This window comes from Pezoporus wallicus, unplaced genomic scaffold (assembly GCF_028554395.1).
Source record: "Pezoporus wallicus isolate ANWC-B61680 ecotype Strahan unplaced genomic scaffold, APGP_CSIRO_Pwel_v1 contig_14822, whole genome shotgun sequence".
Taxonomy (NCBI): Eukaryota; Metazoa; Chordata; class Aves; order Psittaciformes; family Psittacidae; genus Pezoporus; species Pezoporus wallicus.
In genome coordinates, this window is record NW_026637620.1 from 1 (window position 1) to 10,806 (window position 10,806).

General features: G+C 61.4%; 2 protein-coding genes and 1 non-coding gene across 3 annotated transcripts; all 3 read right to left on the bottom strand.

Moving 5' to 3' along the window:
- Positions 1-1,726: 1,726 nt before the first annotated feature.
- ATP5F1B (ATP synthase F1 subunit beta) lies at positions 1,727-5,179 on the bottom strand. Its single transcript, XM_057406727.1, has 10 exons — positions 5,018-5,179; positions 4,603-4,785; positions 4,238-4,412; positions 4,017-4,138; positions 3,642-3,826; positions 3,408-3,566; positions 3,201-3,323; positions 2,252-2,464; positions 1,957-2,158; positions 1,727-1,860 (listed from the first exon to the last, which is right to left on the bottom strand). Exons 1-10 carry the CDS (start codon positions 5,160-5,162, stop codon positions 1,763-1,765), a joined length of 1,605 nt encoding a protein of 534 aa, XP_057262710.1. The 5' UTR covers positions 5,163-5,179; the 3' UTR covers positions 1,727-1,762.
- LOC130597837 (small nucleolar RNA SNORD59) lies at positions 3,898-3,971 on the bottom strand. The gene has a single exon (XR_008971867.1). It is a non-coding gene; the product is annotated as a small nucleolar RNA SNORD59 (small nucleolar RNA).
- Positions 5,180-5,634: 455 nt separating the features above from the next.
- Positions 5,635-9,351, bottom strand: PTGES3 (prostaglandin E synthase 3). Its single transcript, XM_057406725.1, has 8 exons — positions 9,229-9,351; positions 8,369-8,517; positions 7,998-8,067; positions 7,707-7,805; positions 7,443-7,532; positions 7,246-7,308; positions 6,882-6,906; positions 5,635-6,527 (listed from the first exon to the last, which is right to left on the bottom strand). Exons 1-8 carry the CDS (start codon positions 9,349-9,351, stop codon positions 6,508-6,510), a joined length of 639 nt encoding a protein of 212 aa, XP_057262708.1. The 3' UTR covers positions 5,635-6,507.
- Between the last annotated feature and the right edge of the window lie 1,455 nt (positions 9,352-10,806).

The following is a 10,806-nucleotide window of genomic DNA, read 5'->3' on the forward strand; positions in this document are numbered from 1 at the left end:
CTCTTTTTTATTTCAGTTTTTATATTTTGGCAATAAAATGGAAATATTAAAAGCAGTTCATAAATCAGTTCTAATGTGTAAAAGGGGAATTGAGTGTGGACATGTATACTCTTGCCTCTCACACTTGTGTTAGAAACTCTAGTCAGTGTCTCCCTGTTGGAGCAGCTGTGATTTCAAAAGGCTACATAGCTTATGTGTGGCAATTTTGTTGATTTTTGTGTTGCTGGCTTTTTTCTTATAATTAAAAACACATTTACAAATAAAATCCAGGAAAGAAAGGAAAGAATGCTAGGGGTGATAAAATTAAAGACTTCTGAATGGAAACTCTTTGAAGGTCATACAGTACAGGTAATTCTTCATTTCAGAAAGGGAATTTGTAAGCTCAGTTTAGTTCTGTTTTCTGTATTGAAGCAGTGCATTTGGTTACAATGTGAGACTGCTTGCTAAGGGTCAGTTCCTCGTCTGGCTTTGTTCTTAATTAGGGAACTATCGAGTGGAGGGGACAGAAATTCGTATTGGTAAAATTACAAGAAGGAAAAGAACGTCAAAGAGCTGTTCTTAACAATATTTAACACTTGCTTAGGAGGTAGGCAGCTCCCCAGGGCCCCAACGTCACCGCCGCCGCGATCGCGTCACCGGGAGCGGCGCGCGCGTCACCGGGAAGGGGGAGGGGGGGGATGGGATGGGATGGGGGGGGCGGAGCCAAGCGCCCACGTGGGGGAGGGGGGGGGATTCCCCCCGCTCTGACCCCCCCCACCCCCAACCCAACCCCCCCCCAACCCCCAAACGCAGCCGGACCCCCGGGATCCCCGGTGACGTCACGCGGTGCGCAGGGCCCCGGTACCGGTTGTGGAGGGGGGGTCCCGGTGCGGTCCCAAAGGGAACGGGGGGGGGAGGGGGGGATACGGGGATATCTCGGCCCCGTGCGCGACACCGGGGGGGGGAGGGGGAGGGGGGGGCCGTGGTGCTGAGTCCGTTCACCGAGACGTGGGTCCCGGTACAGCCCCGGGGGGGGGGGGGGGGCTCCGTGTCCGGCCCAGGGCGGACCCATGGGGGGGGGCGGGGGGGCAGCGCCCCGGTACCTACTTATGGGGTGCGGGGGAGGGGGGCAGCCCCGATGTGCATCGATGGGGGGGGACCCCCGGTACGTACCTATGGAGGGGTGCGGGGGGGGGGGGAGCCCCGGTGCCCGCCCGGCGCGCTCCCGGTGCCGGTCCCGGTGTCGCGCAGGTGCTCCCGGCCCCGCGTGATGTCAGCGGCCGCCACCGCCCCCTCCGCCGCGGGGACGCGCCGCCATTTAAAGGGACCGCGGCCCCGTTTGGGTTCAGGGTGTTCCCCCCCCCCCAAACCCCAACCCCGCTTTAACCCGGGGGTGCAGCGCTTGTGGGGACCCCTCCCCATTGCGAACCCCCCCCCCCCGGTGCTCCCGGTACCGCGGCCCCCCCCCCCCCCCCGGGGTGAAGCTGCAGCAGCCGTGCCCATAGGGCTTTGTGCTGTAAAATGGTGGAGCCCCATGGGGGGGGACGCACTGGGACCAGGCCCCCCCATAACAACCGGCTTGGGGGTGCGTTTGTGTGACCCCCATCTCCTGCCCCCTCCCTCCCCCCCCCACTTGAGCCCATTGCCCCCCCATAGCTCACACGAGGCCCCCGGGAGTGTTTTCAACTGATGTTTTATTGGAAATGTTAAATATTGGGGAGGGGGAGGCCCCGGTTTTGGGGGGGGGGGGGCGGGTCCGGTGTTGTTGGGGGGGGGGGCACGTTCAGGCGTGTTCTTCAGCCAACTTCTCCGCCTTGGCCACCGCCTCCTCGATGGGCCCCACCATGTAGAAAGCTTGCTCGGGGAGATGGTCGTATTCACCTGTGGGGAGATGGGGGGTGAAGAGGAGGAGAAAGGGGGGGATGACACCCCCAAAACATCCGTGTGTCCCCATCCCCATCCCGGTTCTCTGTGTACCCGCCAGGATCTGCTTGAAGCCCTTGATGGTCTCCTGCAGCGGCACCAGTTTGCCCATGTGGCCGGTGAAGACCTCGGCCACTTGGAAGGGTTGGGATAAGAAGCGTTGGATCTTGCGGGCCCGCGCCACCGTCAGCTTGTCCTCCTCGGAGAGCTCGTCCATGCCCAGGATGGCGATGATGTCCTGCAGGGACTTATAGTCCTGCAAAGAGCAGAAAACAAGGGGGGGGCGAGGGTGAGCGGCTCCACGTGCACCCCCCTAGCTTCCTACGGGGGGCAGCCCTGGATCCCTCACCTGCAGGATCTTCTGCACCCCTCGAGCCACGTCGTAGTGCTCGGGCCCCACGATGTTGGGGTCCATGATGCGGGACGTGGAGTCCAAGGGGTCCACGGCGGGGTAGATGCCCAGCTCGGCGATGGCGCGGGACAGCACCGTCGTGGCGTCCAAGTGGGCGAAGGTGGTGGCAGGGGCAGGGTCGGTCAAGTCATCGGCTGGCACGTAGATGGCCTGGGGATGGAAGGACGATGGGATGGAGGGACGATGGGATGGAGGGACGATGGGGATGGAGGGGATGATGGAGGGACGATGGGGATAGGAAGGGACGATGGGGATGGAGGGACGATGGGGATGGAGGGACGATGGGGATGGAGGGACGATGGGGATGGAGGGACGATGGGGATGGAGGGACGATGGGGATGGAGGGACGAAGGGGATGCAGGCAAGAGGGGATCGGAGGGACGATGGGATGGAGGGGACGATGGGGATGGAGGGACGATGGGGATGGAGGGACGATGGGGATGGAGGGACGATGGGGATGGAGGGACGATGGGATGGAGGGGATGATGGGGATGGAGGGGACGATGGGGATGGAGGAGATGATGGGGATGGAGGGGACAATGGGATGGAGGGACAATGGGATGGAGGGGACGATGGGGAGAAGGGACAAAGGGGATGGAGGGGACAATGGGGATAGGAAGGGACAATGAGGATGGAGGGGACAGTGGGGACAGGATGGGATGATGGTGACAGGAAGGGACAATGGGGATAGGAAGGGACAATTGCGTATAGGAGGTGACCATGAGGACAGGAAGGGACAATGGGGATGGAGGCGATGATGGGGACAGGAAGGGACGACGGGGATAGGAGGGGATGATGAGGATAAGAAGGGACAATGGGGATGCTGGGGACAGGAGGGGACGATGACACAGCATCCTTAGGGTGCACAATGCAGTCGTAGCCTCACCTGCACCGAAGTGATGGATCCCTTGCGCGTGGTGGTGATCCTCTCCTGCATGGTGCCCATATCAGTGGCCAGGGTGGGCTGGTAGCCCACGGCAGAGGGGATCCTGCCCAGCAGAGCTGACACCTTGGAGGGGGGGTACAGAGGCTCTGAGGGGCTGCACAAGTGGATGGAGGGGGGGTCACAGCGGGGCTGGTGCTGAGCACCCACCTCGGAGCCAGCCTGGGTGAAGCGGAAGATGTTGTCGATGAAGAGCAGCACGTCCTGGCCCTCCTGGTCCCTGAAGTATTCGGCCACCGTGAGCCCGGTCAGGGCCACCCTGGCGCGGGCACCGGGGGGCTCGTTCATCTGCCCATAGACCAGAGCGACCTGCGGGCGAGGACGGGGGGTGGGCACGGTGCTACCGGTACCCCCCCCCCCTTCAGGAGACCCCCTTCTCTATACCTTGGATGTGGCATCTTTGAGGTTGATGACCCCGGACTCGATCATCTCATGGTACAAGTCATTGCCCTCGCGGGTCCTCTCCCCGACGCCGGCGAACACCGAGTAGCCGCCGTGGGCTTTGGCCACGTTGTTGATGAGCTCCATGATCAGCACTGTTTTACCCACGCCGGCACCTCCGAACAAACCTGGCACCGGGGGAATCCTGCTCGATGCCCGGCCCATCCCGGCCGCTCCCCCACCTCCCTGCTCCCCTTTTCCTCCTCAGATCAATCCAAGTGGCTTCAGCCAGCTCAGAAGAACGAAAGTCAAACGGTTCCTCATCAGCGAAGGAATCTCCCGTCCCCGTCCCCCCCCATGCCCATAGGGAGCACGCACCGATCTTGCCCCCCTTGGCGTAGGGCGCCAGCAGATCCACCACCTTGATCCCTGTCACCAGGATCTCCTGCTCCACGCTCATCTCCACGAACTCGGGGGCTTCGGCGTGGATGGCAGCAAACCTGCGGGGAGGAACGGGGCTCAGGAGCTCCAACCGGGCCCCGGGGCTGAGCGCGGAGCCTGCTCACGGCGCAGCGCGGGTCGGGGTCGGCCTCGCTCACTGCTTGGTGGTGATGGGGCCCCGCTCGTCGATGGGCTCCCCGATGACATTCATGATCCGGCCCAAGGTCTCGGGGCCCACGGGGATGCGGATGGGAGCTCCGGAGTCCAGCACCTTCTGGCCCCTCACCAGCCCCTCGGTGCCGTCCATGGCGATGGTGCGCACCGTGTTCTCCCCTGCCAAAGGCCAAGGGCAGCGTCGCAGCAGCGCCCAAGGGCTGGCCCCGGGGAGCCGCCGGTGCCTTCCCCCGGGCACGGAAGCCGCAGACCGCGATCTCCCGACGGGAAACGCGGTCCTGAGGCCTCGCATTGAGATGCACGGCGGAGGCACCGGGAGCGCACGGCCGCGGCCGCAGCGGGCACTCACCGAGGTGCTGAGCCACCTCCAGCACCAGCCGCGTGTCCCGGCCCTGCACCTCCAGGGCGTTCAGGATGGGGGGCAGCCCCTCATCGAACTGCACATCCACCACGGCGCCGATAACGGCCACGATGCGCCCGGTGCTGGAGCCCGCCTTGGCCGCGGGGGCCGCCTGGGCCGCATAGTCCCGGCCTGCAGCGGGGTTGGGGGGGGGGGGAGACAACGGGGACGAGTCAAGGTCGGGGGCGGTTGGGGTGGGGGGGAAACGGCAGCTCCGGGTACCCGTGTGGGGCCGGGGCAAGGCCCGAGACCCCCGGGACCCCCCCTCCCGGTGCTCCCGCTCCATCCCCGCTGCAGGCCCCGGCCCCGGCCCCTCACCCGCGTAGGCCCCAAGGTGACCCCGCGGGCGCGGCCCCGCACTCACGCGGCTCGGCGGCGGCGGCGGGCGCAGCCCCGCGGCTCAGCAGCAACGGGAGGAGGCGGCGGCCGGGCCCGGCCTCGCGGCGCAGCAGCGGCCGCACAACGGCGGCGGCGGCGGCCCCCGAGCACCGACCCGCCAGCCCCAACATGGCGCCGCCGACTGAGCCCCGCGCCCCGCCCGCGCCTGCACGGCCCTCGGCGGGGCGGGACCGCGGCGCCACGTCGCGCGCCCCATTGGATACGGCGCCGACGCGCGCTCGCTCTGCGATTGGCCACGCTCTCCGCTCGCCGCGACGCCATTGGGAGGATTAGCCATCCGTCAAGGAGAGAGAGGAGGTGATTGGGAGAGCTTGGAGGGAAGGGGCGGGGACAAGCGCAGAGCGGCGGAAGCGGCGGCGCACGTGTCCGCGGTTGTCCTTGGACCGGGCGCGGTGACCGCGGCACCGGGGCCGCTTCCGTCCCGTCCCCCCCCCAGTCCCATTGCGGCCAATGGAGCCGCCGCTGCCCCCGTCCCGTCCCATCCCGTATCCCCCCCAATGCAGCCACCAGGGCCGTCAGCATCGCCTCCCCCCGGTCCCCCACCGTCCCCGTTCCCGGTGCGGAGCAGGAGGCGAGGCCCGGGAGTCTTCAACAGTTTATTAGAAAGAATGCAGACATTAAAAAAATCCCAGCTGCTCGGAACACAAATTGAGGTTTTTCAGCCCGGTTGGGAGGTGCCCCGGGGGGGCGGCGGAATTCCTGGTACCCGGTGCCCCCGGTGCCTCCCCACCCTTTCTCGCTTCCACAGCCACAGTGCAAATAGGATTTGGTCTAAAGGAACAGCTCAACAAGCAACAATGTACAGGCATCGCCCCGGAGGAGGAGGAGGAGGGTGTAAAGCTTTAGAGCCAAACGGTACCAGGGGACAGGCTCCAGCCACCGGTACCCGGTGACTCGGGATGGAACAACCCCACGGAGGAGAACTGGTGTTGCCTTTTCAATACAAAGTTTAATGGAAGGGCCCCACCGTGAGCCAACAGCCCCAGTTCTTGTTCCCGGTCCAAACATCCAATTTCAGGCCACAGGGACTGGGTAAAAGAAGGCGGGGGGGGGGGGGGGAAGAGGGAGAAATGCTCAATTCTATCAACTTGGTGTCAACTCAGGGTTGTCCCATGGGAATTATATCTGCTACGAGGCAAGGAGGCTCTGTAAACTTTATTGCAACTGTTCTGTCTCGATGGCCTACACCTCAACTGGGGGGGGGTTTGTTGGGGGTTGGTTGTTGGAAGGCTGGAAAACTGGTTCATGCATAAAGTTATTGCCTCTCGTGGCTTTCAGGCCGCCCCGTGCCATGGTACACACCTACCACCAGTGAAGCCATTGAAAATGGACTGAAAATGGGTTAAAGGATGCAGGAGCTCCCGTTAGGGCTATCATCAACTCAGGAATTCTTATCTCGGTTATGAAATGTTGTGATGAAGTTCTTTCCCCAAACCCTGAAGACGACGCTTTTCCTTACTCCAGATCTGGCATTTCTAGAGAGGAAAGAGAAGAGGGAAGAGCGTTAGTGGGGTTGGGGTTGGTTTCAAGCCTTGTTTCATCACCCTCAGCATCAGCCATGGGGCAGCTGAAGGCCTCTGGGTCTGGTTCTTCATAAGGAAGAGCCATGAGCAGGCACTGGAACCACTCCATGAGAAGCCGCCTCCATGGGCAGGGCTGCTCTGAAAGCCAAAGCCTCCCCAGGCCTGCGCTGAGGAGGCCAAACTGGGATTTCAGGCTGCTGTGGAAAGGCTTCCATTGGATTACAGCCCTCGGCCAGGCCTGGCATTAGCTCAGAGGCAGGGTTCAGTGAGCGATCCCGCATGGAATCACGCTGCGACAGGACTTACTTTCATCATCACTGTCTGGTGAGTCCTGGGAAGAAGAAGAGACAACATTAACTGGAGCAGAGCGGGCTTGAAGGAGCCTTTTCCTTCACCACCACCCCTCCCCACCAGCAGCAAAGGAGCTGCTGTTCCTGCAGTGAACCCTGTGCTGCTGCACAGCACGAGCTCAGTCTGGCCTCACTGGCACCAGGAGCTATGGATCCATCAGTGTGCTCTGGAGCCAGGCTGAGAGAAGGCTCCTTAAGGGGAGACCTGAGAGCAGCTCCAGTGCCTAAAAGGGGTACAGGAAACCTGGAGAGGGGCTTTGGAGCTATTGAAGAGCCTGACCTCGGCACAGAGCAAGGTGTATTTGCTACAGAGCACTTACATCATCTGCCCCATCTACTTCTGGCAAGTCTACGTCGTCATCTCCACCCATGTTGTTCATCATCTGCTCCAGAGAGATAAAAGCACGTTAGAGGGTGAAGCAGCACCGCAAGCGCCACTGGGAGGAGGAGGAAGGCTCTGCCCAGAGGGAATCCCAGGGAAGGAACCCCCAAATTCCAGGGATTCGTGCTCCCCTACCTCGGAAAAGCGATCGAAATTGGACATGTCTTCATCTGAGTCATCTTCCCAGTCTTTCCAGTTGTTGAAGTCCACACTGAGCCAGTTGAGCTGCGCAGCAACACAAGGGTGTTAGTGCAGGACAAGCAAGTACCGAGCTGGTACCGTAGGAAGGTAAAGCAGAAGCGCTGCTCTGAGGTGACCCACGAGCCACTGCATCACTTCCCCATCACCCAAATAGGAAACCCCACTGGAAAGCAGGCAGACAAGAGGAGCTGAACCCACCTTTGCCCTCTCTTTCGTTAACCTGGGCCATGCCTGACCGGACTCTCCTTTTCGTAAACAACACAAGATAGATCTGTCTGTTCTTTTATGCTTTGACTCCTGAAAGGGAGGAAAATCCCTGTTAACATCATCCCCCAAAGCTGCTTTTGTCACTTAGCTTCAGCTATCAACTTCATCCTTGCTCTAAAGGACACCATCTAGAGATGCTTTCGAGGCCGGAAGCGCCGCCAGCATCCCGAAGGAGCCGCTGTTCCCCAGGACGCAGCCCTAGGAAGCCAGGAGGATACTCACATTTGGATCAATATTGTTAAAAAGGTCGATTTCGTTTAAATGTTTGAAGTTATCGCTTCCTCCAAGACAACTGCGGAGAGAAAAGAAGACGTGGTTGGTCCACACCAGCCCCTGCAACAGACACACTCCATCTGCACGTCAGCACACGCATCACCCAGCCTGCTTCTTGTCTCTCTCCCTGCCCTTCTACCCGTTATCACGGTGGGGCACAAGAGCCCCATGGGATGCTCCAGGCTTGGGGAAGCTCCTCACGGGGAAGGACCAGCACGGATGGAGCTGAACAGGAAGCCCCGGGCAGGGCAGCGGAGCTGGAGCAGGGCCTGGAGCTCAAGCGGGATGGGGAAGGGCTGAGGGAAGCCCTGGCCCCGCACCTGAAGGTGAGTTTGGACTTCTCGAAGTTCACGTTCACGTCCTTGCTGTCCTCCACGCAGAACTCGATGAAGACGTAGTCTCGGCGGTCGTACCACTTGGCGGAGGCGGGCTGCCTGTAGGGGGGGGGAACAGGGGACAGCGAGGTCAGCTCCCAGAGAGACAACGAAGCCAAGGAGAGACCCCCCCAGAGAGCTCCTTGGGGGAGCCCAGACCCACAGCAACGCAAAATGATGCCAAGCTTTAGGATGAGGGGGGCGGCTGCAGCTCCCCGATGCTTTTTGTCACCCAAGGAACAGGCCCCAAACCCCACTGAGGCTCTGGTTCACGTTCCTGGGGGGGTCCTTTGGCTTCTTCCAAGCACCACGAGCAGCGACACCCAGAAACCACCCCAGGGCTCTCGGGCTGGGCTGATGATCAGTGCTCTGAGCGAGCCAGATGGGCGCTCACCACGGTGCTTATTGCAGCTATAGGGCCTGTGGGGAGCTGAAGCACAACCCCAGCCCTGGATGTGACGCTTCCTGCGCTGAGGAGCGGGTGCTGGGTGCTGGTATCGCTCCCCAGGCGTTTCACCACCACCAACCTGGCTCTAGAGGCATTCCCTTCTCCAGCATTCCAAGGTGCTGGGCTTCCCACTGCAGCCTTGAGGGTGCTGCCCACAGGGTGCAAAGGCAGCAGCAACCCTCAGAGCAGCGTTGCAGGACAAGGCATCACTTCCACACGGGGTGAAAGAGAATGATTTCCTCCAGCACAGTTCCCATTCCCAACCTTTTATCCGGGTTTTCCAAGCTCAAATTCTTCCTTTAAGAGGGTGAAAGCTTTCTCTTGGCCGTGACCATTCAGCACCGCTAACACAGGATACCTGGAGCTGCAAACCCAACTCTGGGATGAGATGGATGCCGACATCCCAAGGAGACTCCACACACAGGGAAGCTGCTGGTGGAGCCTTCACGTGCTCCGAGTGCGTCAGGAGATGCTCCTGCATCCCCAGGGCATTTGCTGGTTCCTTAGAGATGCTCCAAAAGGAGCCCAATGCTTCCTCCTTCCTCAGCCAACTTCATCCCAGGAGCCCAAGGGCTTTGGCTGGGACCATTCCCACGTCCTCAAGGGGTTTTAGGCCTCTCTGAAGCACATGGGTTCATTTAAACACTGCCTTACCCCGTGCACCAACACAGCCCAGGGAACATCTCCTGTGCTCCACGGAAGGGGTTGGAAGGGACCTTAAAACTCATCCAGTCCCAACCCCTGCCACGGGCAGGGGCACCTTCCACTGGAGCAGGGGGCTCCAACCTGGCCTTGAGCACTGGCAGCGATGGAGCATCCAAACCTTCTCCATTCAACCCATTCCAGTGCCCCAGCACCCTCACACTACGGAGCTTCTGCCTTGTATCCAACCTGAACTCCCCCTGTTCCACTCTGAACCCATCACCCCCTGTCCCATCGCTCCAGTCCCTGATGCAGGTCCCTCTCCAGCATCCCTGTACCCCCCTTCAGGCACTGGAAGCTGCTCTGAGCTCCCCACGCAGCTTCTCTGCTCCAGCCCCAGTGCTCTCAGCCTGGCTCCTATGGGAGCTGCTCCAGCCCCTGAGCATCCTCGGGGCCTCCTCTTGCTCCAACAGCTCCATGCCCTCATGTTGGGGCACCAGGGCTGCTCCCTGCAATTCCCATCTCTTCCAGTCACCCATTGAGAAGACAATCCCAGGATTGCAGAAGAGCTTCCAGGAGCTCCGGAGCCACGCTCAGGTGCAGCTTTGCCCATGACACCTCAATGGAACCCACCTCCAGCTTAGCCACAGAGCTCAATTACTGCTTGGGGCCATCCAACCCCCTCCTTGGGTGTCCTGTGCACTCCGGACCCCGGGTTCATTTCCTGGGACGCATCCTGACCATTCCTAGAGCTTGAGGATGCTGCAGGATGAGCTTTTCACCCCCAGCCAACCGGGAACAGACCCGGCTTACGGAATCAGCTTTGCCTTTGCTTCCAATCGGGCTTTTTGAGTTAAACCCCTCTCATTTCACTCTAAACAACCCAAATTGAGCCGAGCTGATGCTTTCTAGAGGGGAAAACAACCGAGTTCCTCCCATTCCAATGCACCGGCCCCATCCTTCGGGGCTCCAAAGCACCACACCCCCCCTCGGTAAGCACCGCTGCCCCGTTCCCCTCCATCCCTCCCCGCAAAGCCCAGCGCTACCGGACACCGGCCCCATGACCCGGCCCCGGCCCCGCATCCGCTTTAAACCCACCGCGGGAGCTGCGGAGGCCGCGAGCTCCGGTTTCCGGCTGCTCCGCGCGCACAGCCCCGGCACACGCGGGTCTGCGAGCGGCGCCTTCCGCGGGACCCACCGGGCGCTTCGCTTCGCCCCGGTTCAACCGCGACCATCCCCGTCCACACCCCCCGATCCCGCCCCATTCATCCCCACACGGGAACGGACCAGCCCG